Genomic DNA, 25,620 nt, shown 5'->3' with positions numbered 1-25,620 from the left:
TTCAGCATTTTCCAGGAAACGAACACACGGCCGTTGATAACAAGTCTCTGTCATTTTTACATCGACTTTCGTAAACACCAATTACTTAAGTGCTATCGAAAGATGTGCTAAAATTAGTTATGTTTCGCCCAAAAATTACAAGCCCGTCCCGATCTGAACGCTTAAGCCGCCATTAGCAAAATTGCACTAGTCTTTGATAACAGCTAATGCGCACTGCCACCGGCGACGATTATTACGGCCATAATCCGCGACCAATCGTATCGGACTGCATACATTATCTTAATTGCAAACCGCTGAGTTTGCAAAGGAAATCCATCCATTCCATTACCGCCACCAAGCACATTCCTCGGAGTCCCCCGGGTTCTGTTGTTGGAAGACTTATTGCAAACTCCACACGTTGTTTCGATTTCGCTGTTGTTCTTCGACATAATTTATTCAAAGTTTTCTAGCTCCCTGATCACCAGTCGTTTTTGTGTCAGTACTTTGATTTCCGGTTGCAGCATCACCAACATGGACACCGATGGACACACCGTTCGGACTTTCAATAAGCCAGGCCTGTGGTTTTGTGCCCGAGAGCGGAATGTTTGCACGTGCAGCTCATAAATTTATAACAGCTCAGAACATGCTCTCCGTGCGACGAAAGAGATTCACAAGAAAGCCGGGAGTTGCGTTGGACGAAACAATAGGCCTTTTTGCGTTGAACGGAAAATGTGTCTACTAGCACATTCGGGCCGGTTTAAAGTAAACATCTAATCATTGCGAAATGCGAGAACCTGTTTAACAAACACCGCCACCGGAGGGGAAATTAATTCTTTCGCATAATCTGCCACCCGTAATCTGCCTCGTGGCGGCGGCGGCGGCGCTACCGAGATGCAGGGAATTCTGATTATGGTAATGCGTTTTGTGGAGGGCGATGCAATGCAGCAAAACGTTGCGGCTGACGTTGCCCAGTGCATAATTTTCCTCACGCACTGGAATGCGTTGGCCGCGAGCGAACACAGTCCGGGCCGGTCAGCGCCGGAGCTACGCAACGGCCCATAACTTAACGATGATGAAATTTATAGTCACGAAAGCGGCAAGATGTTTATGATCCTAGCGCCCCTCTAGCATTGCGTGCGTAAGCATTTCGTTCGGCTTGTTAGGACCGGCTCGCCACGCTTTAAGTGCCCGTGGAGTCCCGCCGTTGGTTCTGTGTGAAGGGATAAACACTTGACGACCGCACCAGTGGGCTCACGGTGGACGACGAACTATTAATAACTGCAACGGTCCGGGGCTTCAGCCAGCGGTAAAAAAGCCTGAAGTACTGACCACCGAGTGACTGACCAGTCACGTAGAAGCCACCGCGCCATACCGTTGTGGCCACGTTCAAAATGGTGGCCAAAGTGGTCTTGGGACTATTTTTTATTGTGTGCCTTCCAGAAGCATAAATTTAAAATTAACTCGAAAAGTGGACGACATCCTCTCCAGGGGAAGCACCATTGGCCGTCCCACGGTCAAGTTCCCTGGTGTCGGTGGCGGCGTATCTGTGGTTAATTGGAGCACGAAAACAAACACCACGTGGCCCCGATCGGTGTGTGAAAGCTGTTTTTAATTAGCGGATTCTACAACCGACCGAATGAAAGTAATTTAAACTGGCAGCTCCGTTTTTTCCCGACGGGGACTCCCCCTGGGGGGACAACCATTCATCCCACCGTTCAAGAGTACCGGCGGAACTGTTGAAGTGACCCAGGAGGATGCTACCTCTTGAGTTCGAGGCGAAAAACAGAAAGCAAAACAACAAACAAGTGTTTGATTATTCCGCCAACTCTCAAACTTGGGCCACTCGGGTCCGAAGAGCGATACATTTCTCGGGCCCGGGGAGAGTGCTTGGCTTCCTCGACTTCTCGGCTAAAGGATCCAGGCCTCGGAAGTTTCCCGATCATTTGGACCGTGTCCAGGGCCACCGTATAACAATCGCAAACTCATCGAACTTTGTGATCGCCACGGTGGCCTCCGATATGGCATCATAATTATTATAATCTCGTTAGCGTTAGTCCGGAACCCGGAACCGGGCCACCGTGCTTGATTGGCGATTAGCTACTGACCGTGCCGCGTAGCGTAGCAATGCCAGGTCCGGTGGGCCAGGTCGAGTGGAACGCAATAATTTGGCGAGATGGCAGCGAACCGCAGGGGGTCGACATTAAAGCTGCAACCGGTTCGGTGCAGCCAGGGCCGCGTTGCATTCGGTTGCAGCTTGCGGCAACGCGACTGTTTCTGATGTCCTGATCACATATTTCATTTTGCCGAATGCTCAAAATCGACACCGCGGGGTCTGTGAGTTGTTAAAAAGGTGTGACATCTCGACACCTGCCGGTGACACTGCTGCGATTGACAGGTGAGATGGAAAGAACGGGAACAGCTCGCTTCTACTGCTCCGGGCGATTCCGGTGTTAGATGTGGACAGCTTTTTGTGCCCTGGCCATTTTAAAGAGCAAACATGTTGGTAGAGGCACTGCACAGCGAATGTTCTCCAACAATTTTAGTGTAAAGCGTTAGGTTGTGGATGAAAACCGGACGAACGAACGAAGGAACCGTAACCGGTAGCGCTAGAATGGCTGCCATTTCCGATGTCGCAAAGTGGCGGCAACTTGCACGACACACCACAATCCACATTGCACTGCAGAACCAACCAAGGGCCATATGGCTTATCCGGTGGGGGAATATTACCAGCGCCGCCCGCCATTATGCTCCCTACTTGAGTGGCTTTTAAAACGCGCAAACGGCCACAATTAAAACGTAGCGCGGTGCAACGGTGAAAACCTTAACCGGAAGGTGCAAGAAGAAAATTTCCCGTCCGTTGCAGTGGAGGGTAATTTTCTATCATTAGCCAAATCTTCGGGCGCCCGTCGCAGGGCGGAAATGCTCGCGAACCTTAACCTATGTCAGTTCCACGCGGCACGGAGGATGCAGAATTATCTTTGAAATGCATAATTAAAGTCATGAAGCAGCCGCATTCCATGTTCTCCTTTGAGTGACTTCTCCGCCGTGTTTCGCCAGTTTATAAAAATAATCCGAAAAGAATGTACGTTTCGAAAATGATAGATCATGAATCATCACATTGTAAAAGTTATTGGCAACGAATTGAGATGATTGAGGCACACAGAAGAAACCCGCCCTGAGCTGCGAGGTCTTTTGTTGAGATCTTCCGGTCAACTTATCGATTCGCCAACCATCAATTTTCTGCCATGTTTCATCGTCCAAACGCTTGACGTAGCGAAAGCTGATCGATCGATACGGAACTCACGAACCGACGGTGGTCCCAGTCCCCCCCCCGAAAGTCCAGTCCGATTGTTGACGGTTTCCCGAAACCGCAAAAACGCTTCTAACCGCACTAACCTCAACGCCACAGGATGTTTGAAGTCCGAACAACGTGTTCTGTCCTTGCTGTGTGTGAGGGCTTCTGGGCCGTTAAACGGAGGAAATCAAAAGCAAACAGCCCACAATTATGCACTTTTGATGCCCAGTCGCTGCGGTTTTTGCTCGAAGACTCTATCATCATCAATTGGCCCTGTGGGTCACCGCAAAAAGGCGATTCTTTAACGTGGTTTACGTAGCTAAAAGCATCGAAATGTACTAATCGAAAGCCTTCGGACACAAAGTTTAGAGGGAACCACATTTGAACCACTTCATCCACTTTCAGAATGCGCCCCATTCGAAAGGGGAGAATCTCTATCTTTGACTCATCTGAATTACATTAGACACAGCAGGGGCAATAAAACCGCCGAGCGGAAGACTGGCCAAAGAGCAAACGGTTGCTTCGGAGCATCAACCATCCATGGCCGGGCCCCATGCTCCGAAGCCGGGTTAAAATACACTCTCCGATAATGAAATACCGCGGTTTTTGGAAGGCGGTAGTGGCAAGGCAAGGGCTGGTGATCACCAGCAGCATCCGTGATGCATCGACCGTCCGGGCCGGGCCGTCCGGGTCTGGTAAATATTGCTTTCAAACTTAGTTCGTTCCATCCCGAACGCCAAGCTCTCTACGGTTCCGTTCGTCCTTAAGCCATGCGCGACGCTTCTCCGTCCGAAGAAGCCCGAGAAGAGTTTAAACAAGTGACCGCAAGCGTTCAAGGATGATAATGACACCGATCCGGAACGGGGCCGCTTCGATTGCATTTATTTTGCACTCGAATTGGGGCGAAACACCGAGAGACCGAGACAGATTCGGTGGCAATTCACATCCATGCTGCTGCGGCTGATGTAACCGGAACCCGTCGAATCCGCTGATATTGGCACCCATTGATCGGCACGATTCGGGCGAAACCGGAAAAAATCCATTTCCGGTTTCGCCGGGTCTCTTTTTGCCCCAAGCGCACCCCGAACGCTGTCACGACTGAGCGATGATAATAATGGCAATAATGAAGAAAGATGGTCCCTTATTAACGATTTATCCGGAAACTGATTGCACTGGGTCAGGTACACTTGGGGGGAGCGCGAATTTGGGGCGTGCACCGTTTAGCTAAACTGCACTCCGGCACGGACTCAAGGGTTTCGGCACCAAACAGTGCCCTTTGTCACGCGAAAACGTTGTCACGACTCGCGACGGCGGCCTGGGCTTCCGGTTCCGAACGAAACCGGCCGGCTTTTGATTTATTCCAAGCACATGGCCTCGTATTAACAAACTACAAAACGCGCGAGGTGAGGACCATTTTTTACAAAATCCCCTGAGCGCGAGATCGGCAATCCGGGCTTGTGATGTACGTTCCCAATTATACCGGGTTCCGTTTCGAGCCCCGTTCGCGACAAAATCGTTCGCGCTTTAATTTTTAATCTCCCCGTTTCTGCGTGGATGGTCACGAAGGCGAAGCGCTTATCTGTCGGCCACACAATTTTAACATTTAAATTTCGAACCGCAACGGCCATTATCGTTTCTGGAGGCGGGGGGGTTGCATCGGGGTCGGTCTGATAAATGGTTGTAAAATTAATGCACACACCCATCACTGTTTGACCACCGGAACACGAAGTGAGCTTTCGATGGTCCGATAAAGTGCGCAAACACTAAAAGGGACACAAACACAGCGAGGAAGAGTGCCCGCATGCATCATTAGAATATGGCCAGTGATTCGCTAGCGATTGGGATGCAAAAAAAAGGACCCCGAGTCAACCCGAGGAGACCCCGGGTTGGCATGATTTATTTGTATCACACATTAAAATGCTGCATGAGAAGGCAACATCGGAGGACAAAAAAATCGGGCTGCTCTTTGTTGTGTTGGGGGTTGCCCACCCGCTCTGACCATCGTTAGCGCGGGCGCGCCATGTCCTGGCCGTGATCGCCTTTTTTCCTTTCCGGCGGCCACCACCACGACTACTATGTGCTGACTATTCCAAAAATGCATCGCGCCGAAAGAATCTCGCTCTCTCTCTCTGTCCCCCTTTCGGCTGCATTCGACAAGCCATTAATATTTAATTTCCCAGGACTTGCGGCCAAGGACTGGGGGGGCCGCAGGAGCATAAACTTGCCCATAAATCACACCATCTCGCAAGACGACAGGCGAATGCTTCGGTGCTGGTCTCATTGATCAAACTCGGGATCGTCACTAGCCGGGCCGAGGGCGTCCTAAAAGGTTGTCCCAAAAGGGCACACTCATTCCACCCAAGGGGGGGTCATGGCAAGGGGATGGCGTGATGGCGCGCGCTGATGGGGTTCATTGTCGTTGTTGGATTCGAAGTTTTTAGTCAACACTTCCGGTGTGTGTGTGGCTGGCTGGCTGACTGACCGGTCGGTCGGTCGGGGTCCTGGAATTGTCGATGAAAATTTATCCTAATGACGATGAGGTGGGCAAACTTAACTACAAGGTGGACTATTTGCAGTGCAGGATGACAGCTCGTTACGTCCGCCGGTCGCTCCGCGTCCGTCGGCATCGGTGCCATCAAACAATCGAGCCCGCTCTGATGCTGATTTATGTTGCATGACCGTGCACAATTCGGTTGCACCAATCAACCTGGGCATGGTGCCGGCAACTTCCGGTCGCTCACAATCAGTTTCTTAACGGCCGCGGTCCGACCGACCGACCGGAGAAGAAGCCGAGTTTGCCCGCAAAAAACCATCTCCCCAAATAATACAATTGGCCTTTCTCTCTCGCTCTGTCCCTGATGTTCCGATAGTATAACTTTCTTGACATTGTTTTCCACTATTTGCGGGCAAAAAATACGAACCCAATGCGCTCCCTAATGTCGTGCTTTCGTGTTTGCGGAATGGCGGAGTATAAAACAAACAGCCGCTAATGGTTGCCTGACATCGTGGCTGCACGGTAGGATCCCAGGCCACCAGGCCCTATCACCATTAATAAGAGACGATTCCCGCCGATGATGATGGTCCCGAAAGAACCGAAAACCAGAAAGAAGAAACAATGAAATCCAGTCACAAATATGACACTTGCTTCGCTCCGTGTGCGATGTCGGGCGGCGGAAGTCTTTCTTATCTGGATCGCTCCGCCGTTCCCGGATACGAGGTTTTTTGGACCCGGATGCACCGGAACGACTGTGACGCCAATCGGTTGTAATTGACAAACAGAAAACGTTGTCCGAAAGCTGCTGAGCTTTGAGGTTATGTAAGCGCAGACAGTAAGTTCCGCATGTCGCGGAACCGCCAAGACGGAAGGTGTCGATGAGGCAACGGGAAGGGGCAACATCATGTGTGTGTCTCCTTGCCGTCGTGAAGTTCTCACGGCTTTCGCCAAACCCGGGCGCCTCCATTGCGACACCGTGGCGTCGGGCGGGTCCTATCTCGATTTGCACACACTGTACACATGCGTGCGTCGTGGTGAAGGTCAAACGCGTACGCCAAAAGAACAGAAACGTGACACACCGGAAACACCAGAGAACGGAAACGGGACCGAAACGATGGCGCACGTTGCAGACGGAAATGAGACAAGTTGCGGGATAATGCTGTTTTGGTTCAGCTGTTTTGGTTCTGCGTGTTATGTTTAAATTTTCTCCGCGTCAGACTCGTTCCATGTTCCGGGTGACGCCACGTCCAATTTAGGACTTGACAAGTTGGAGCTTAATTTAACATCGGATCTCGCAATCGGAGAGTTTGTAAACGAAAGAGAATGTGCCTTTCCAAACATACCTATCCGACGTTGCCGACGCCAGTAACCGCCAGCGGAACGTTTCCCGCGTGCTCCACGTCCGCCGCCACGCCTTGGCGCATCATCTTCGTCGTCCTCATCCGAATCGATGCATATGACATCATCACCCATGGCGTTGGCGATTGGCCGACCGTCAGTTGAGTGGCTCGAGGCGCGTCCTTCTCGTCCTTCCGTTGATTTGTTTGTCCGGAGCTAAAAGCGCGCAAATGGTGCCCGGTTACGGTGCGGTCCACGTCCGCGCTGAAAAAACGTTTTCTCTCGCCGTTTCCCGAACGGAGAGTGGGATTTCTATGTTTCACTTCCACTGTTATCGTTAAAGTCTTGGGCCGGCACCGAGTCACCGTCCGTCGTCATCGGCAGTGGGAAAATGGAAAATTCCCAAGTACCCGTCACAATTGCTGGCCAAAAGGGGGGGCGGCACATGGTGCACACGGTTGGAACAATTTATGTGTGTCACTCGCCGTCAAGTTCGCTTTCTACGTCCACGTGCCATGGCGTCACAAAGCACCTCGCAAACACATTCCCGTGTCCCGGGGATACACCCTGCTAACGATCTGCGCCTGCTGCCACACTCGGCCACTTCACTCGCGCCGCCGGAAATGGAGGACGGCTCTCGGCCACTTTCTCTTCTTCTTCGCCATCTTCTTAGTCCCCGTGCGCAGTGTGAATGTTTCCTGTGGGTCGGTGGATTTTTCTGTCGCCTGTTAAATAAAGACGCAATAGGATAGGGGTTAAGAATTTGCACAAAAGGCGTCGGAAGAAAAAAAACGAAAGGAAACCCCCAAACTAAACTTTTATGCGGAAGAAAAAAGTCCAGGCCACCTTGATGCTGGCAAACGGCTGCTACAGCCGGGGCTGGTGCTGCGCCATCGCCTGCTTATTGCATGGTTTTGTAAGTGCGTCCTGCGAGCTCAGCAGCAGCAGCCGAACTACAAAGTTCTTGGGCCAAGTTTTTCGGATATTCATCGTTTTTTTCTTCTCGGACTTTTCCACTGGATAGTTTTGGATTGGACGAACACACTCTGTCAGCAGAGTTGCCACCGCCGCGGCACCGACACAAATGTTCGGGCAAACAGATTTCCGGCGCGCATCCTGGGCGGAATTATATGATGAAGTTCCCGGCGCAAAGGGCAAGGGCGCAGGGCCAGTAAGTCAATAAATTCTCCACCGCAAACCCGGGGCGGGCGCACTTGGAGATAAATTTGGAATTTTAATGCTGCATAAATTTAACAGGCCGCACGCTGTTGCCGCAGCTTTGGTCGAGACAAAACCCGCAAAAAGTTGCCGCCCTCATTATGGCGGCATTCAAATGAGATGCACTAATTAGTGAAGGGTTATCGTTCTATGATGCAAGGATTACACAACCGGCAGCACTTTATCGTATTGAACAGCAGCAGGAGTAAGAAACATTGTGGAGAATGTTGCATTAAATTTTCATTAGCACCAAGCGCAACCGACACATGCAACCGACTGCATGAAGACATTTCAACGTAAAACCATTGCTGCAAGACAATGCACTGTTTACTGGGCCGGAAGCGTTAATTGCCACGGCGGCGGCGCTGAGCACGTGAGCTGGGCCCCCAGGCGCATCCTGCATAGCCGTGCACTAATGAACGTGAAGAGCGCATCACTTCCGGTTCCGGTTTAACCCGGTCAATTAGCGAATCGAGCACGGTTACGGCACACGGCCGACGGCCAGCAAGAGCTCGCCAATTGCGGGCCAAACTCCCGGGAGATGTGATAAACGGCGGCCACCTAACGTAGGTGATGAAAAGCTCACTCGTTGGCAGTTCGGCCAACATGAGAAGTTCGAAGGCCAGGCCAGATGCCAAAGGACTCCGTGGGCGCCAGCTCGAGGGCTCTGTGTCGTAATTCAATCAGGCTTAGTCCATCGAAACCTCGGACCACCGCACACAGTGACGTATACCTGCCTTCACGCTGTTAAGGGTCCACTACTTTTCCTGGGCTGGCCAGGAGCGGAATGCCTGTGTGCCTTATCGTTCCATCGCGCTGCGGTGCTTCGCCTACAAACGACCGTTAATACCCAACAAGGGTCTCCGCTCAGGCGTGTTGCTTCGCGGCGCGGCGTTTTGTATGGACGGGATTTGAAAAGGGGCCAATTGGAATGCACTTATGTTCGCACCATCCGGAAGCACGGAAAAAGAACACGTAAACAAGCAGAAAAAAGAAACATAAAATCACCAGTACGCAGCTCCACGTACAAAACGACGACGATGGGGCAACGTGGCAGCTGCGTCGGAGCTCGATCCGGACCGGGGATTCACTCGCCGCTGCAACACTGCATTACAAAGTATGACTGACTACTGGTCGTGCGCTTACTGCATGTCGTTTATATATAAATTTCTGCAACCCGTTGCCCGGTGCTCCGCCCGGACAAGATGCCGGGCGCTGTGGTTCATGTCGACGGCGGCGGCAGCGGCTCGCCTTCGGGCGATAAACGTCAGACACAGCGTGGTCAAGGACGCAGGACGATGCAATGCGCTGCACGTGGCGTCCGGCTGCGTGATGGGCGGGGGGTATCGTCGTTCCAAAACCCGAAGGGGCTCGTCCATCCGATCGACCGAATGGGTTGATAGGACGGCAGATTCTCCGTTTACAAGCAGCGTAGTGTGTGTAACGGCAGTCTGGCGGCGGCGGAGAGTATGCGTGCATTCTGCACTCGGCCGGTCCTTGTAAGCGCCACGAAGGAGCGAACAGGACGACACACCACCCAGAGCGGATGCACCACTAGCGATGCACGAGTGAAGTGTTTTCGTAAAAACCATGTAAAGCGGTAGCCAAGCCGAACTACAGGACTCGGTGCAGCAAGTTCCTCTACCCGTCACCGGGGGGCGTTGGTGTTACCGGCGCGCCAACGTGCATTGTGTTCATTGATGCAATTAATGAAGGACAGTTTTGCCGCTTGCATAAACCACGTGCTCGTTACACGAAGCCACTAGAAAATGGGATTTTAGAGGTAATTTTTAATTTCTCTTGAACGATTATAATGGCACTATTGTTCTTGCGATAGTTTTCTAACACAAGCAACTGTAATTGGTGTCATAATGCGCTTTTTGTAAGAGATTTTTCTCTACGCCCGGTGTGTTTTCATAAACTGATTTAGCTTTTTAGCCAAAAAAGCCCTGAGACTCAAAAAGTTGCTCGAGTTAAACCGGAAACAAAAAGAGCAAGCACACAAACGTGGATTGCGCATGCGGTTTTCAATCCGTCAACGCAGCGAAGCAGTCTTGGCTTTGACATTACGAACTAGTTGATCGCCGCTTTCAGACGGAAACTGCTCGCGGAAGAGTCGCACTCGTGAAAGAGGGGTGCAAGATAAAGGTCGCACGGAACATAGGGAAACGGTTGCGGTGATGGCTCACACGCAGCAGGAAATAGAACGGCCAGCACTCAAGTATCAGGTGCAGTTGCTTAAGGACAAATTGGAGGACCTGGAAGAATCGTACGTCCAGCTGCAGCGAGAGTTGCGCGAAAAGTGTCGGGATTTTGAAGCTCTACGGCGGATCAACGGAAATCTGAGCGAAGAGTTGAAGCTAGTTCAAGGCCAGCTTGATGTTCGCGATTCGCTAATTGAGCAGCACGGTTTGGTTATAGTATCGGTGCCGACCGAGGACGGAAGTGATGAGTGTCTCTCTTTAGTCAGCCAATAACTGTTCAAATGAATACCTGATGAGAATGAGAAAACCAAGCTGTACTTCCTGAATCGATAATTCACCTCCAATGTCTCCAACATTGAACTTGAATAAAATAAAGCCGTTGCGGACGTTACTAAAAATTGTTTGATTGCCCAACATTTCGACATTTTGACAACAGGGTTGCTTGGAAATACAACTTTACCGAGCGCCTGGAAACGTCAAAAGGATGCAGAAGTCTTGTGTATCAAATGTAAACAAAACAATCTTTGCTGGTGCTACCGATCTATTTCGCAAAGAAGCTGTTTCGTCTGCCGTACAGTATTAACCTCGCCCGGCCGAAAATGGACGAAGAGTACGGGGTGACGGATTCGCCAAGGAAGGGACCCACGCTTTCAACCTCGACGTCCAGTTTCGAACCGTTCGATGCGCACGATCCGAACCTGTCGCGGTTGGCCACGAAAATGTTCCAGAAAACGGGCGAATACATTTCCCATGAGTTGGCCTCGACCGTGGATGATTACAAGCTGATCGAGAACATGAATCGGGCCATGATGGGAAAGGTGGCCGATATGCGCCAGATGTCGCAATCGATCGCAACAAAAAACGCTGAGCTGAATCAAAAGTACGAGGAATTGGTGAGTTCGCTGTTGAACCTTCGTAGCGTGAGCGTACTGATCGTATATTGGTCCTTTACAATAGAAACCACTACTGCAACGAATTGACGACATTGAATCCACGGTTGACAAGCTGGAAGCGGCCGCGTACCAGCTCGATTCGTACAGCATTCGATTGGAGGACAAGTTCAAATCACTCAAAACCAAGCAGCAGCAGTAGGAAGTTAGGAAGTAGTTTTATTTATTCACCCAAAATACACGTCAGGCCATTATCCAAGCAGTAATTTAAACACTATCGCCAGTATGTTGAAGAATATTAAAGGTACTGAAAAGAAATCCGAAGGTGAAATGAAATAACTCTCTGTTGTCTCGACATCGCCAGTAGCGTGCTCGGTAGCCGGCTACTTACTTTTGGCCACAGTTCGTATGGATCGCACCAGCATCAGTATTTGGCCCTTGGTGGTAGTGGGCTCTCCGAATCCTTGCACTTGGGAGGATACGCCCCAGCCGTCTGGAAAACAAAATAAAGCCTATTAAATGCAAGCCGAGATCGTGCCATTCGGCGATCGCCTACATTTGCTTAGAAACCGTTCTTCGCTCAAAATGCAAACTGCGTTCAGAAACAGAAGCGTTGCTTCGACCAGCGTCCAGAGGGTGAACATTTTCGATACGTTGCGTCTTTAACCGGATGCAAATGCACAAAACTCTGAGCGGTAAACTTGACCAACATTTGCCGATCGTGGTCTGGCGATTTGTTTTGCTTGCCTTTGACAGTTTACGCAAACGTCATCCGCACGACGAACGCCGGTGGAACGTCAGCGTTGTACACTGTTAATGTTCCCAAAACATACGGAATGGCCGTTAATTAGTCAAGGCAACGGTGTGTATAAAATTGATGCTTTTATTAATGGATGGATTTATGGATACAGTAGATAGTTGGCAATGAAATGCAACATAATTGTTATGAACTTTTTTTATTATAAATTTGATGTTAGCTGCACATTCTCTGCATGAGCTGCCGGTGTCGTCGTGTTTTCTCTGATTTGAGAATGCTATTCCAAATGCCGCTTCCAAATCCAGTGTACCCATTCTATAGTCATACTACCACCACACAAGCTTAACCGTTTTAAGGAGTATGAAAAATAGTTGGGAATTACATGAGTTATATTTATGTTCTACAACTGAGCTTCAATGTAACAAAACCGTAGTTATGGTCAATAAACATTTAAACTAATTAACCTGCGCAATTCTGTAAAGACCAAATGTGATTGATTTAACGCGATGAAATGTAACTCAAATGTAGACGATAACGTTTGCCTTAACGGCTCTGAAACAACCAATTCAACGAGCGATCGTCCCCTTCCCAAGTTTGGCATCATTTCAATCACTTCACTTCGAAAAATAATCGTGAAAACTGGAATCTGGATACATTTTAATACTACAACCAAACAGTGATCAACATGCAACTCTGCTATGGGCAGCCGCATAAGGGGCTGCATTTTTGCTGCTTGATTAGATAAAAATTGACATCTTTTGCTCCGTCCTCCTTATCACTGTAAATGTACAGGAACCCAGTTATAAAAGGTAGAGAAATGCAGTCTTTTACCATTGTTTTTCCGTCTAGTGTGTGAGCGGATGCAAGCCATCCAATCCATAGTTTTGGCCTAGTATAGTAGCCTAGTAGTAGAGTGGTTGGGAAGCTGTTTAGTTTGTTTTTTATTCAAAAAACTTTAGTTGCATTGAACGAAAAGTTTCTTGATTGTCTATTCGTTGAGTAAACACGCAAGTTGTCAATCAATGGCCAATTGAAAACAGTTTAAGATTGTTCCGCAGCGTGCCAATGTTTAATGCCCGCGAGAGATTGGCGCCCGTTAATGGGTATGATGATGGGGTGTATCAAAAGTGTGATCAAGTCCTAGGCTCTTAGTGCACTACATGTTTCATAGCTTATTCCACTGAAAGCATTCCCCTTGCGAGCTTCACGGGGCGCGTGTCGTCCATTCCGCTGTGAGTCTGTGTCGTCTAAATGTAACAGATGAAATATACCTTCCACGGGATTTCCAAATATCATTTCTCGGATTCCTTTTGCTTCCTGCAAATAAACAAGCAAACGGGTTACTTTCTTGTGCTCAAACCATGCAATCATCAGTTCCCTGTTCTGTGCGTGTATCTTTGCGAAACAATATGTTTTGAAAAATTATAATCTCTGGTAGAAACGGTTGGCCGAAACGATCTGGGTGGGGTCCTAGTCCGCTGGCGTTCTGTTGCAATTGCCCTCAAAACTATGTTTCGGTGCTGTGTGTGTAAAATCCGATGTGGAGACTCATTCATATGCCTACTGAGACCAATATGCAACACTAAAGCTACAAACATTTCTATCAAATGTTGGTGAGAAGCTCAGACATTATAAACGCATTTGAATAGAAGTTAAAAGACAACAAAACAGGGTGCGTTGTGAGTTTTTGGTTCTTATGTTTGTCGATATGATGGGAGTGTCCTCTAGTGGTGTCGATGGTATTGGTTAACACGTGTTTTTCGAGGTGTAGTTTCGCCTAGTTTCACTCAGTTCGTTAACTCCACTCACCAGAATGCTTCGATCGTGGGTTGAATTGTAAAATTAGTAAACGCCGCCATCGTTTCCTTCTCGTTTCCGTGTGCGTGTTACTGTGGCCGGTGAGTCTATATCCTAGTTTCTTCAACTATCTCCCTATGCAACGGAGCGGGCCAAATGGTTTCTTTTCTTAACCAAAAAAGTATAGTCAAATGATATTAATGTTACACGCAAGTCAATGGAAGTAGAACCGTAGGAGATGAGAGGCGCATCAAAGCTCTAAACCGTGCTCATGATCATATTGTGGAAACGAAAGCGACAGACGGGTCGCTTTACGATCTGAGAGAGGGCGTTGCATTCTAAAACGATAAATAGAAGAAACATAAAATATAAACACGTTGCGTTCGCCGCCCAACAGATAAGCTTCAAATTCTCTTACTTTGTTTCTTTTTCTGGCTGGTGGCTGAGGTGAGGTTCGATCTCTAGCCGCTGTGGCGATCGGCCTTGCGTGACAAAATGCGTGCACCTTAGGGCGAGGACATACTCTTTACCTTACGCAACATAAACTCCACACGCTACGCAGTTTCTTTCTTCCGAAGGGACATTATAAAACGACGCCCACATTACACCATACATGTTTTCTTTATACAATTTCATCTAAATAAAACATAAAATATTGGACACGCATGCCTAAACTGCCTCCTAACCGAGGGGGACCACCTGTCGTAACTCTTGCTCTCGCCCTCATATCATATCCGCACAATATCCGCCCATTTTCTTCATCAACTTTCTAGACTCTCTACGGTTTCATCGCCCCGTCGTGTGTCTCAGCAGCGCGCGCGTGGATGTTTCTGTTTAATAAAATATTTCTACAATTTTACTCCACATCTAGTAATATATATTATATTTGTCAGTAAAAGAAAAAGGGATTTAAAAAAATAAACTATTCAATATTTCTAGAAAACACGGGACTCGCTTTTCGTCTTGAATAGTCACTTCTTCATTATTTTTTTCTTACTGGTGGCCTACTGTTCCGCCTTTGTGTGTTGCTGCATTCACTCGATGTGACTCGATGCGAAGCACACTTCGATTGTTGGACGTGGATGTTGAACCACGTCACGACATCGAGAAACATTTCGCTTTAAACTTGAAGTTTTCTTTATCGAGCGCAACAAATAAAGCAAACCAATTTATCGTCACCAAAGCGTGCGAACAAAAGTGAACCGAAAGTGCGGGAGCTTTCAACATTTTCCCTATCTCTTGTTTTCTCTAGATTTCTACCTCTCTGTTCCTTCTACTACGCGGTAGCCATGAAGCAATAGGTGTGTGCATATAATGTGCATATTCTACGATAAAATTAGTAAAAACCTACGCGTATGAAGCTACGATTATTCAACTAATCCGCCGTGTTTTCCGCACAGCTCTAGTATGAACAGAGAAAGTTAAAAGCTTTGCCCCCCCCGCGGGAGGGTGGTGGATGATAGTAGAGTAGTAATAATTAGCAAACGAATATACAATTGTTTCCGCCTTCGCCAGAACGCCATTCGCTTTGAACACTTTCGCGCGGCATTCGCGATCACCATTCAAAAACACGTTCCCCTCACTGTGAGCAACTCTCGTTTATGTGGACGTAGAGATTCTGGCACTCCACGGACACCAAAGGAAGTGTCTCGGTCTCTGGCGGAATCGGGAATCATCCATCCATCCATCCAGCGCACCCAGAGAAGCTGCTTGGAAATGTTTATTCGCCGACAACGTCTTTGCCTTAGCGTTTACTACTTAGTGTGATACATTCCCTCATTTTATCAAAAAAACAAAGCGATTATAGCATATGTGCCCCGTACGTGCCTGTTGCCAAGAAAAACAAAACGGTGCCACAGCCTGATAGTTTTTTTTTAGTACGGTACGGATCTGTTTTGATTGACTGAAACTGAATTGGTGGTACAACATCGCCACGCCACAGAACAACGCCAATCCCGTCGTCGTGTCGTCAACTTTTCTATGACGAGTATATGTTTCCGTCACTTCCCCATCGTCGTCCCCCGGAAAGCTTCTCTAAATCGATCGCAATTGCAACTATACTGGTTAATCACATCGGTTCTCACACTGCGGCGCGCGCCATTCACCGGCAGCAGCAGAGGGAAAGGAAGGAAATAATTTACGTTTCCGCTCGGACTCTTGTCTCGCCGAAATGTGGACCCCGCAGATCCCCGTAGCAGGAAGGGGGGCGCGCGTAAGGCTTTTACATCTGTTTCGCGTAAAGATACACGCAAAGAGCACCGAAACAAACACCAGCGGCTATCGAGAATAGTATTAACCTGCGCTTTTTCGGTGACCCCTTGTTCTCTACCTCCTTCTGCTTGCGTTTGATTTCGCGAATCTTCTCCTCCATCGCCGTGTGACGTTCGGCGCGCTTGCGGCGGCGCAACTCGGCGCTCGGTGACCTGCGGATGGGAGGGAATCAAAATGGTAAAACACCCAACGGTACGGCAGGAACCCGAAAGCAACGCCACAAAGAGTTGAAGGGAAGCGAATGACTCCCTACGCTACTTACAGTTCTCTTTCGGGGCTGGAGATCATTTCCTCATCGTCGTCCAGGGCACCGTTCGGCAAGGGTGGTAAGGTGGAGTTGGCGTTAAACGCCGAAGACTTATCGCCACGGTTCGACTCCAGGGTCGAGCTATTCGAACCGGTGCCAGCCGACGTTGCCGACGACACCGACGTCGAGGACGACAGGCCAGTCGACGAGCTGCTGGTGGTAGTAGCGGTCGTCGACGACGAGCTTGATGTGCCACCACCAGCTGCTGTCGTGGAGGTGCTGGTGGTATTGCTGCTGCCGGTGCTGTGTGCGTTCCTGTTGCCCACCGCCTTGCTGCTGCAGCTTTCGTCCAGAACGGAGCTTTTAATGTTATCACTGTTATCGGACGGAACATTGGCTCCTCCTTCGCTACCAACATCATCATCGTCATCGTCATCCTCGTCGCTGCTGCCAATCTCCTCGATCAGTTCGTCTTCGCCTCCGCTGCTATTGTTGCTACTGCTGCTGTAGTGACGGGCCACCGGTCTCGAGTCGCTTCGCTCACTGTCCTCTCCTCCGTCGTCCGCCTCGTTCACCTTGTCCAGCGAGCTTTCCTTGGGCAGCGGCGGCAGCGGACGGTTGGTATTATTGTGTTGGTGATGATGGTGGCGCTGGTGATGATGGTGATTGCCATTGTTCTTGCCCCGAGCGTGGTGATTGTTGTGATGGTGGTGGTTTTCGTCGCTAATTTCGTATTGCTTGCTTTTCTCCAGGTTCACCAGATTGTTCACCTTATCGCGCTCGCTGTTGCTGAGCAGGAAATCCTCGTGCACGCTCTCGCTCATCGGTATCACCGGCAGCGGCTTCGTGCCGATCGTCAGCGAGTGGGACCGAGGCGGTGGCAATGGCGGTGGGGTGTCCTCGTTTTCCGTGTCCTGATCGCTGGTCGGCTGGCTAGTCGATGACACGATGGACAGTTCCTCAAACTCCTCAAAGGACTGCGAAGGGGAGAAACAAATACGATTCCGGTCAAACCAAGATCGCGCGATTTGGCTTAACTTCACACGCCGGAACACTTACGGAGTTGTTCATGCGCTTCATTCCCTCGATAATGGCTTGATAGGAAAAGTACAGCTGATCCGGTGTCTGTATCAGTCCCATACGATATTGTCGCAGCTCGAGCAGCACGTTCTGCACCGACACACGGTCTTCCCCTTCCTTGTCGATCTGTGACCCAAAAAAACAGGGATATCTCCGGTTATTCACCTCGCAATTTACTCGAATTAGTTGTTCGAAGACAATACCCACCAGCACAAGACAGCAGTCCACCAGGCAGAAGGTTCCGGAACGCCCGATACCGGCACTACAGTGGATGATCGGTGGCCCAACGTCTCGGTCCAGTGTGCCCGAATCGCGCACCTCTTTGAGAAACTGCAAAAATGCTACCGGCGAACTCGGAATGCCAAAGTCGGGCCACGTCGTGTAGTGGAACTGTATCACCTCCCTGCTTTTACCCGACTCCAGGTCGGTCAGTCTGCCGCGAGGAGCGAGAGAAAGGGAGAGGTTAGTGTTTACCAAAAAGATGATTACATAAAGCGCGTCGATTACCTGAAAGTCCTCTTGCAAAAATTTTTATATTCAACACACTTCAAGTACACGACCGAAAGCTGAACGGCGCTCAGCTCCAGCCGGTTTTTCTCGCCGATCTTGCCCGGCCAGTACTGGTGGCACTTCACAGTCGTCTTCTCGATCAGTTTGTTCAGCATCAGAATCGCGCGTGAATCGTGCTCCCAGACCATCATCCAAAAGTGGCCAACCGTGTGCGGGAGTGGCCCCTGGCACAGGATGTACTTCCTTCCGGTGTGCTCCATCTGCGGGGGGAAATGATGCCCATCAGTAACGAGGGAGAATGACGATGACAATGGTTTAAACGCCGCACGCACCTTCACCAGGTTCGCGTTGATGTAGTCGGTGTCGCCACGCTTTAGTGCGACCCGGGAGTGATCGTACGGCAGCACATCCCGATAGCGGTTCAGCCGACGGTTGTCCAACTTTTTCGACTCGTTCGTTGAAAAGTCCTTCGCTCGCGCTTCCAGGTCGCTCTTTTCGCGAATGTCCTGCAAGGGGGTCAAAGATGTAAAATAGAGTTAAGAGAACACTCCAACAATTTCGACGGCCTTCCCTTTGTCCTATCGGAGGAATGGTTATCGATTGGTACCTTGAAGAACGCTCACTAAGGTTACATCAAATCCAAACCCCACGGCCATGGCCAAGCGTATCGAATCACTGTTTTATGAAATAAGCACCAGTCCTCAGTAGCGGTTTCAAAAGTCGTTAAAACTTTCTCTGCGGCGCTCCGATTTGCATCGAAAACATCATTTCCGCAGTGCGCCGTTTTCCCCGCCACGGTTTATTGTGGTCCAGCAGCAACAGAAAAGTTGCCAACCTGTCACACTGTGGCTATTGTGTTTTGCAGCGCACCGATCGTTACGGTTCGGATAACGTTGCTAGTAGGAAAACTAGTCGTGACACCGACGGGAGAGATCTCAGAGTTCGCGTAGTTTGCATCGTCGCCGCAATCGGAAAGTCGCCTATTTTACAGCTTTTATGCCGAAAACACCCGGCGCGTCACCGGTAACAATTGTTTTACCCTCAAGCAACCTCACGGTGGCCATACAACTATGTTGCAAATTAAAATTGATTTAAAATTCCCGAAACCGAACGCATCTACCGTTTCCTTTAATTTTAGCCAATTTAATGATAACCTTCGTCTTTCCCGGTGACCATTCGGAGACCACAGACACCGCTTCCGGCCGGCACAGCACAGATCGAACTAGTGATTTACGGTTCCGCGTCGGTTTAATGAAGAGCTAAAGAGGTCGACACAAAAGACTACTACGATCACTACCGCGTGACCTTAGCTCGAAGACAGTGTGCGGCGGGGAGGTGGTGCACGTCCGCATTCCGGGGAACGATCGCGCGCGCGATCGGCTCATATCCGGAGCTAAAAAAGCATTAGTCGGACGCACGATCCGCAGTCGTAACGGATCGCCGTCGTCGTAATCATGCACCGCTCACTGTTTGGCGTTTCAGTTTTTGTTGCTGCATTGCATTGAGGACATTCCATTTGAACATAACAACCGGTGGTGCCAACCGGTTATTATCAGAAGCAAACAATGTTTCGACAATTCGCATGAAATCCGTTCGATAAACAGACTGGGGCGGTCGATATTTTCGGGAAACGAAATCGAATTTGGGAATTCAGTCTCTCCACCGGAAAAGTTGTCCAATTCGGTGAACCACACTCGGTCTCGGTACCCAAACGGTTAGTGGAACCTCTACTACCGGTTTCGGTTGGCTTATTTGGCAGCCGTCAAAGTGACACCGATAATCCGAAAAGCAGCACATCACAGCAAGCCAAACTTACAACGATAATTTTCAGCTTCCCAGAGAATCGCGTGTGACGGGGAAGTGATATTTTTTCTTCTCTCTTTGGCGAATAAGTTGACTCACTGTGCCATATTCTCACCGGCGGTTCGCGGAAATTCTTGAAAATAACCGTCTTTGTCATCGGTTCCTCTTTCGGTTCGGCGGCGCAGGTTTTAACATGGAAATTACGGTGCGAGCGGTGAAATTATGATTCAACCCAGTTACACATAAAGGCGGCTTGATTTGAGATCGAGATAGCACCACACAGCACGCTGAGATAAAGGGAATGTCAAATATGTGTGCTCCGCCGCGAGTTCTTCTCCGAAACGGTAATCGCAAGGCACAGATAGATTGACTAATTTGGTACACGACACTGAAAATGCTTCATTATGGTTCCCCGTGATGGCGCCGCCCCGTGTTTGTCAGGGGCTAAACGATAATCATTTGATCGTTAGTGAAGCGTTAGATTGGAACCGGTTCCCCGAAATGCGCCGGTCGAAGGTTCGATAAAGTTCACCGCCAACTGCCACCGCCATTATCATCATGTCCACGTGCGCATAGGACGCATCACTGGAACGGAATTTTCAGAATGCCACCTAGAAGAAGGCAGGTCATCGGTCTACACGAACAAATTCGGCGATAACGATACACCCCGGAACACCCCGGCATCGTAAATGCGTATTTAAAAACGGGTCGCGTGCTATAACGGGGCAGGCTGCGCTAGTTACCATCACCACCGGAACGGGCACGACGAACAACTACAGGGTGGTCAAATAAGCGTTCTCTTTTTGAACTACCCATTATTTGACGTTTAAAACGTCAAACTTGATTCTGGAAGTAGTAGACATTTAGTAAACACTTAAAAATTTACGAAATGGGTTGCTAAACGCTTGAACAATGCTGGGAAATATAAAAAACTTACTTCCAAAGTGGTAGGTCTTATCTCAAACGGTACGATATTTGAAAAGCTCATTTCGTTGAAGCTCATATCCACCTCGGTGGCTATGTTATTAAGCAGAATCGTCGTTCTTGGGGTTCGGAAAACCCATACGTCGTGCAAGAGAAGCCAATGCATGAAAAACAAGTGACTTTTCGGTCCGGCGGCATCATCGGCCGCCGGATGAATGGATGAAGAAAGAGCCGCCGTAACCGTCGAAGGCGCGTAACGCTACAGAGCCATGTTGGCTGATTGGTTCTTTGGCGAAATTGAAGCTGAGAACTTGGATGACATTTTGTTAAAACAGAACGGGGCTATCTGCCATACAGCGACAGCCACGATCGATTGGTTGCACCGCGTCTTTGGACAGCGAATAATCAGTACAAATGGTGTTGTGAATTGACCTCCAAAGTATTGCGATTTTACACGATTGGACTGTTATCTGTTGGGGATCGGTCAAAGACAACAAACCAGCAACTATTGACAACATCAAGACTGAAATTTAAATTGCCATTGCCAAGATAGGACCACAGACAGTCGAAAAAGTGCCCAAAAATTGGGTCGACCAATTGGGCTACTGCGAAGCCAGCCGAGGGCGACATTTGAGCGAAATTGTTTTTCACACATAAATTTGATGATCAACCTTTCAAATAAATGTTCAAGCATCGAAAAATATTAAGCCGTTTTTGTTTTATAACCAAATGAAAAAGAGAACGCTTATTTGACCACCCTGTACAATTCTCCCTCGCGCGGTGGCCCCGTGAACTCTCCTGTGGCCCCCGATGGGACGGCGATTCGCTCCAATCGCTTGAGAGCAGGTTACGCACCCCGTAAGCCGGCAAGGCGTGCCAACGGAGCACAAGGCATGCGATACGGGGCGGGAATCGATTTTTTTTTTCATACTAATTTAATTATTTCTACGAATTCGCGAGATTCGTAGAACCGCGGCCAACTGAACATTCGACCGAACATAAAACAGACAGACCCCGCGTCGCGGCGAGGAGGCCCGCGCAAGAGGAGGCAAAAAGTGGCGGAGTTCCTCTTAAAAATCGAAACCAGCGCGCGGCCACCAGAGTGTTTACGGACACAGAGCTAAAGGAGAAGGAGAGCAAAAAAACGATCGCCACACGATCCCGTTGCTACTCTTTCGGCGGTGGTGGTTTTTAATGAAAAATTGCCTGCCTCATGTGCCGTGGCCGACCCATCAGTTATTATTTTAAGAGATTCATGATTGTTTAAAGGAACACATTTCAAACACCACAAGAAGTGACCCCGCACCGCACATTGCCGATGGTGGTGGTAGTGTCCAATACTGCGCGTACAGATCGCGAATAAATTGACAATATGTGTAGCACGCGCCTCGGAGAACTGGGCCATTTAAGCGCCACCGGGTTGACGAACACACACACGTGATTCGTGTTTCGCTCCTTTCGCTGTTTGTCCCCCGCCGCCGCCTTCGATCGTCAGATCTCCCGTTGTCCCCGCCGCAGAAGAGGGCTTATCGTGAGGTTCGCGCGCACGGGAGTCAAGGAGAACCGCGGACAGTTCGTAGAACTCTGCGGTCACTAGTGACCGTGTGTGTGTGAGAGAGGTGGATGATGATGATAAAAATAATTGTACCACTACCTCTCCTCTCCTTTTTTTGTGGCTTCCGTTTCCGTTGGCTTTTATATCATACCGTGGCGGATGCACCAGACAATGAGCGAGCGGACACACACGTAGATCCTTTGCAGTCCCTTCCGTGGGGTGAAGGTGAGACACAAGATCGTTGTGCCCATCGATCGGTCGGTCGGTGGCCGCCGCCAGACGCTACGTCTGCTTTCGCTGCAAGCACGACGGGATGACGCGGCCTCGGGGGGCCTCGTAAGGGTGTAAAATAAATCGCTCCCCACGAGGAAGGAAGGGAATTCAAGGAATTCAATCGAAATCCGCGTTGCGCTGCGATGATCATAGAGAATTTCTCTGAATCATAGCAAACACAGAAGACGGTGCCCCGGTAACGACGGTAACCGTGTTCATTCGACGCGGTGCGCCGCACCACGCCACGGGACGATCAATCAATGTCGCGGAGGCGTCCCGCGTTCATGGCATTGGCCAGTTGCAAACTATTTTAATGGTTTTTCGCTCTCTCGCGCTTCCAGCGAGCGCACTTGGCCAAGAATTTCCATCAATAATTTCATCGGAATCGGAGCTCTAATTTATTGTAGCTTCACACACATCGCGAATCGATCCCAGCAGCCTTATCAATAGTGTCCATCAATAAGCATCCGTGTTGAAAGTGGCCACCGCGAGAAAGATTATCGTCGTTTTGCACCGGAATCCAGGTTTGCGGTTTGCCGAACTCGCACGCCATTGAACATATTTCATTATCATTCAGAATCGCCGTGGAATGAAAATTCGGTTTCACCGCGCAGCAACACCCGAGAAGACAAGACACGAGAAAAGGGCCTCCGTTTTTTATCTTGTCGATCGATGTAACGCACCACTCAGCCGGCCGTGGATCGAACATCATTGATAATCGCACAACGCTCGCGAGAGTGACAATACGCATACGCGGACGGTACGCGGTGTGCGGGGCTTATCTCGCCGATGCCCCCGGCCGATGGCGCCGGCGGCGGCCACAGGGAGTGCGTGTTTATTCACCGGAACCTTATCGCATCGCAGGCAGTGTATGCTGCCCCGCTTTTATTGTTTTCCCCTTAGCGGACCGTGTTTCCAATTCCGAGTCACCGCGTCCGCCGTCGGAACGATTAGGTTATGCTGCTTAAGAATCCGGCCAGCACCTTAATTCTTAATACCCATTTCAGTGGTGGTTGCATAAACACCCGGGGCGCGCTCGTCGTTACATCAGAGTAACCTTCGACACAGTCCCCCTCAGTAAAACGCCCCCTCCAAGGAAGTCACATAGCGGCGGCGCGCGCGGCGATCGAAGTAGGTGACGACCTGGCGTGGCTTCGACAGGGGTCCATCACCTCCCCCCGGATGGGTAGATGGGTGGTAGAAATGTAAAAAATCGATCCGCCTTTCATCGGCAACATCATGCATGACCTAAGCCAATGAATTAGTCCATACCCTTTTCCGGGAAACCGTTCGTCACCCACCATGACCGGCCGCCGAGGGGCAACCGGCCTTCAGCAGCATGCCCCGAGACGGAAATTAAAACGAAAAAGCGAGAGAGAAAGAGAAGAAAACGCCAATTGAAGGCAGCGGTGGCTGGATATGTTTGTTCGGTAATCACAGGCGGCCAGGCATCTCTCTCCTGTGTGCAGAGGCGCATAACCTTCCAGAAACACCAACGGCGAACGGCGACGCACACCGCGGGGCACCGCCGTAAAAATCGAGGAGAACGAGACAAAACCCGATCGACCCTGAACGGAGCGGAACGGCAGAACCCCGGCCCTACCCACCGCCACCTACCTGGAACACCATCGCCCAGCCATGCCGGGATTCGATTTCGTTGTATTCAACCTCGATGCTGCTTCCGTTGCTTCCTCCACCGCCTCCTCCTCCACCGGCACTGCTGTTGTTTGTTGTGCTGGCCATCGTCGTGTCGTGCCTTCCCGCTGGCTTGCTCTTCTTATTTCGCACTTCTTGACCACTTTTTTCGCCTCAATTCCAGAGCTATGGCGCTGCGCGCTCGTGGCGCACGAGACTTGACTCGACTCGAAGGACGAAGGCGCGCTGATACACCCCTCTGACTTATTAACCCTGCTCCTTCCCGTCGCGACTCGAATTTTTTCAATCGATCCCGGGCCACTGGGGTGGGTGTTGTGATAGCCGAAACCAAATTCTTGGGTCGTCGTTTTTTGTGTTGCCCGAAATGGTTCCGTTAAACTTTGCAGCACGTCACTCTACGGACGGGGCTCGTTGTTGTTTTGCATTCCACACCGCCGCGGCTGGGATTTATTTTTCGACCTTTCTGTTGGTGGCTTGTTGAGGCCCAGACACACCGCGAGGGCGTGAAATAAAACTCCAAACGAAACACAACCCGCTCGGGCTGGTGACACGCGGGGTCAGAACGGGGCTGCTGTAAAGCCCCCGAGCCTCCTCTGATCGAGCCGCGAACCACCCCACACACTTTCTTCCGATGCACTTACACACAAGCACGCCCGCACACACACACACGAGAGCGAGTCCCGAATTCACTAGCTTCGCGGCTCCATTCCCTTCTCGCGCGCGTAATACACGCAGCAGCGGCGGCAAAAAGGCCAAAGTCTAGAAGTGGCACGAAGAGGCGAGGGAGGCCTGCTGAGTTACGCCACCACACGCACCGCTATTTTTTCTGCTGCTGGGCCGTGATATGAACGTCACAGGAACGCGCGCACTGACCGAAAAGCGTCGTGTGTCCGTTGGATGATTGAGTTGGCCGTCCCGTCACTGAGTGTGCTCCGACATTTTCTTTCAACTCACAGGCAGGCCGCAAAGCAATCTACACACGCTAATGTTACCAGCGCTCGTCGTGCAATGTGAAAGGCGACAGCCACTTTGTCGTGTCCACTACGCGCCGCGGTAGAAAAAACAAAGGAGGCGAACTGTGCGAACGATCCCGTAGAGCGGGGCGGAGCAAATGCGGAGTCACCAACCGCACGGATATTGAAACGACACAATTTACACGGAACGCGAAAGCCTAGCAGAGCAGCAGGTAAGCGCACATTCGCCGTTTTCTGCCTCCTCTACACACACACACGGTGACGGTGTGCCGAACTCTTTTTCTCGCTCCCGTTTTCTTCTCCGCAAAGGCAAACGTCAGTGGCGGATCAACTGTGGCACCTTCGGGGTAAGGTG

General features: G+C 50.1%; 3 protein-coding genes across 3 annotated transcripts; 1 reads left to right on the top strand and 2 right to left on the bottom strand.

Annotated features, from left to right (window-relative positions):
• Positions 1-11,040: 11,040 nt before the first annotated feature.
• LOC128278163 (biogenesis of lysosome-related organelles complex 1 subunit 2) lies at positions 11,041-11,696 on the top strand. The gene is made up of 2 exons (XM_053016830.1): positions 11,041-11,421; positions 11,486-11,696. Exons 1-2 carry the CDS (start codon positions 11,128-11,130, stop codon positions 11,618-11,620), a joined length of 429 nt encoding a protein of 142 aa, XP_052872790.1. The 5' UTR covers positions 11,041-11,127; the 3' UTR covers positions 11,621-11,696.
• Positions 11,613-12,133, bottom strand: LOC128278164 (immediate early response 3-interacting protein 1). The gene is made up of 3 exons (XM_053016832.1): positions 11,975-12,133; positions 11,810-11,911; positions 11,613-11,725 (listed from the first exon to the last, which is right to left on the bottom strand). The coding sequence occupies exons 1-3, from the start codon at positions 12,060-12,062 to the stop codon at positions 11,670-11,672; spliced, it is 246 nt and encodes an 81-aa protein (XP_052872792.1). The 5' UTR covers positions 12,063-12,133; the 3' UTR covers positions 11,613-11,669.
• Positions 12,134-13,097: 964 nt separating this feature from the next.
• On the bottom strand, positions 13,098-24,328 carry LOC128268537 (tyrosine-protein phosphatase non-receptor type 61F-like). Its single transcript, XM_053005660.1, has 8 exons — positions 24,253-24,328; positions 18,413-18,586; positions 18,078-18,340; positions 17,778-18,003; positions 17,550-17,696; positions 16,506-17,467; positions 16,270-16,395; positions 13,098-13,492 (listed from the first exon to the last, which is right to left on the bottom strand). Exons 1-8 carry the CDS (start codon positions 24,262-24,264, stop codon positions 13,468-13,470), a joined length of 1,935 nt encoding a protein of 644 aa, XP_052861620.1. The 5' UTR covers positions 24,265-24,328; the 3' UTR covers positions 13,098-13,467.
• Positions 24,329-25,620: the final 1,292 nt, after the last annotated feature.

The sequence above is a fragment of the Anopheles cruzii genome, chromosome 2, assembly GCF_943734635.1.
Source record: "Anopheles cruzii chromosome 2, idAnoCruzAS_RS32_06, whole genome shotgun sequence".
NCBI classification, from domain to species: domain Eukaryota; kingdom Metazoa; phylum Arthropoda; class Insecta; order Diptera; family Culicidae; genus Anopheles; species Anopheles cruzii.
Note: the sequence above shows the minus strand (reverse complement) of the source record. Positions and strands in the feature narration are given on the sequence as shown.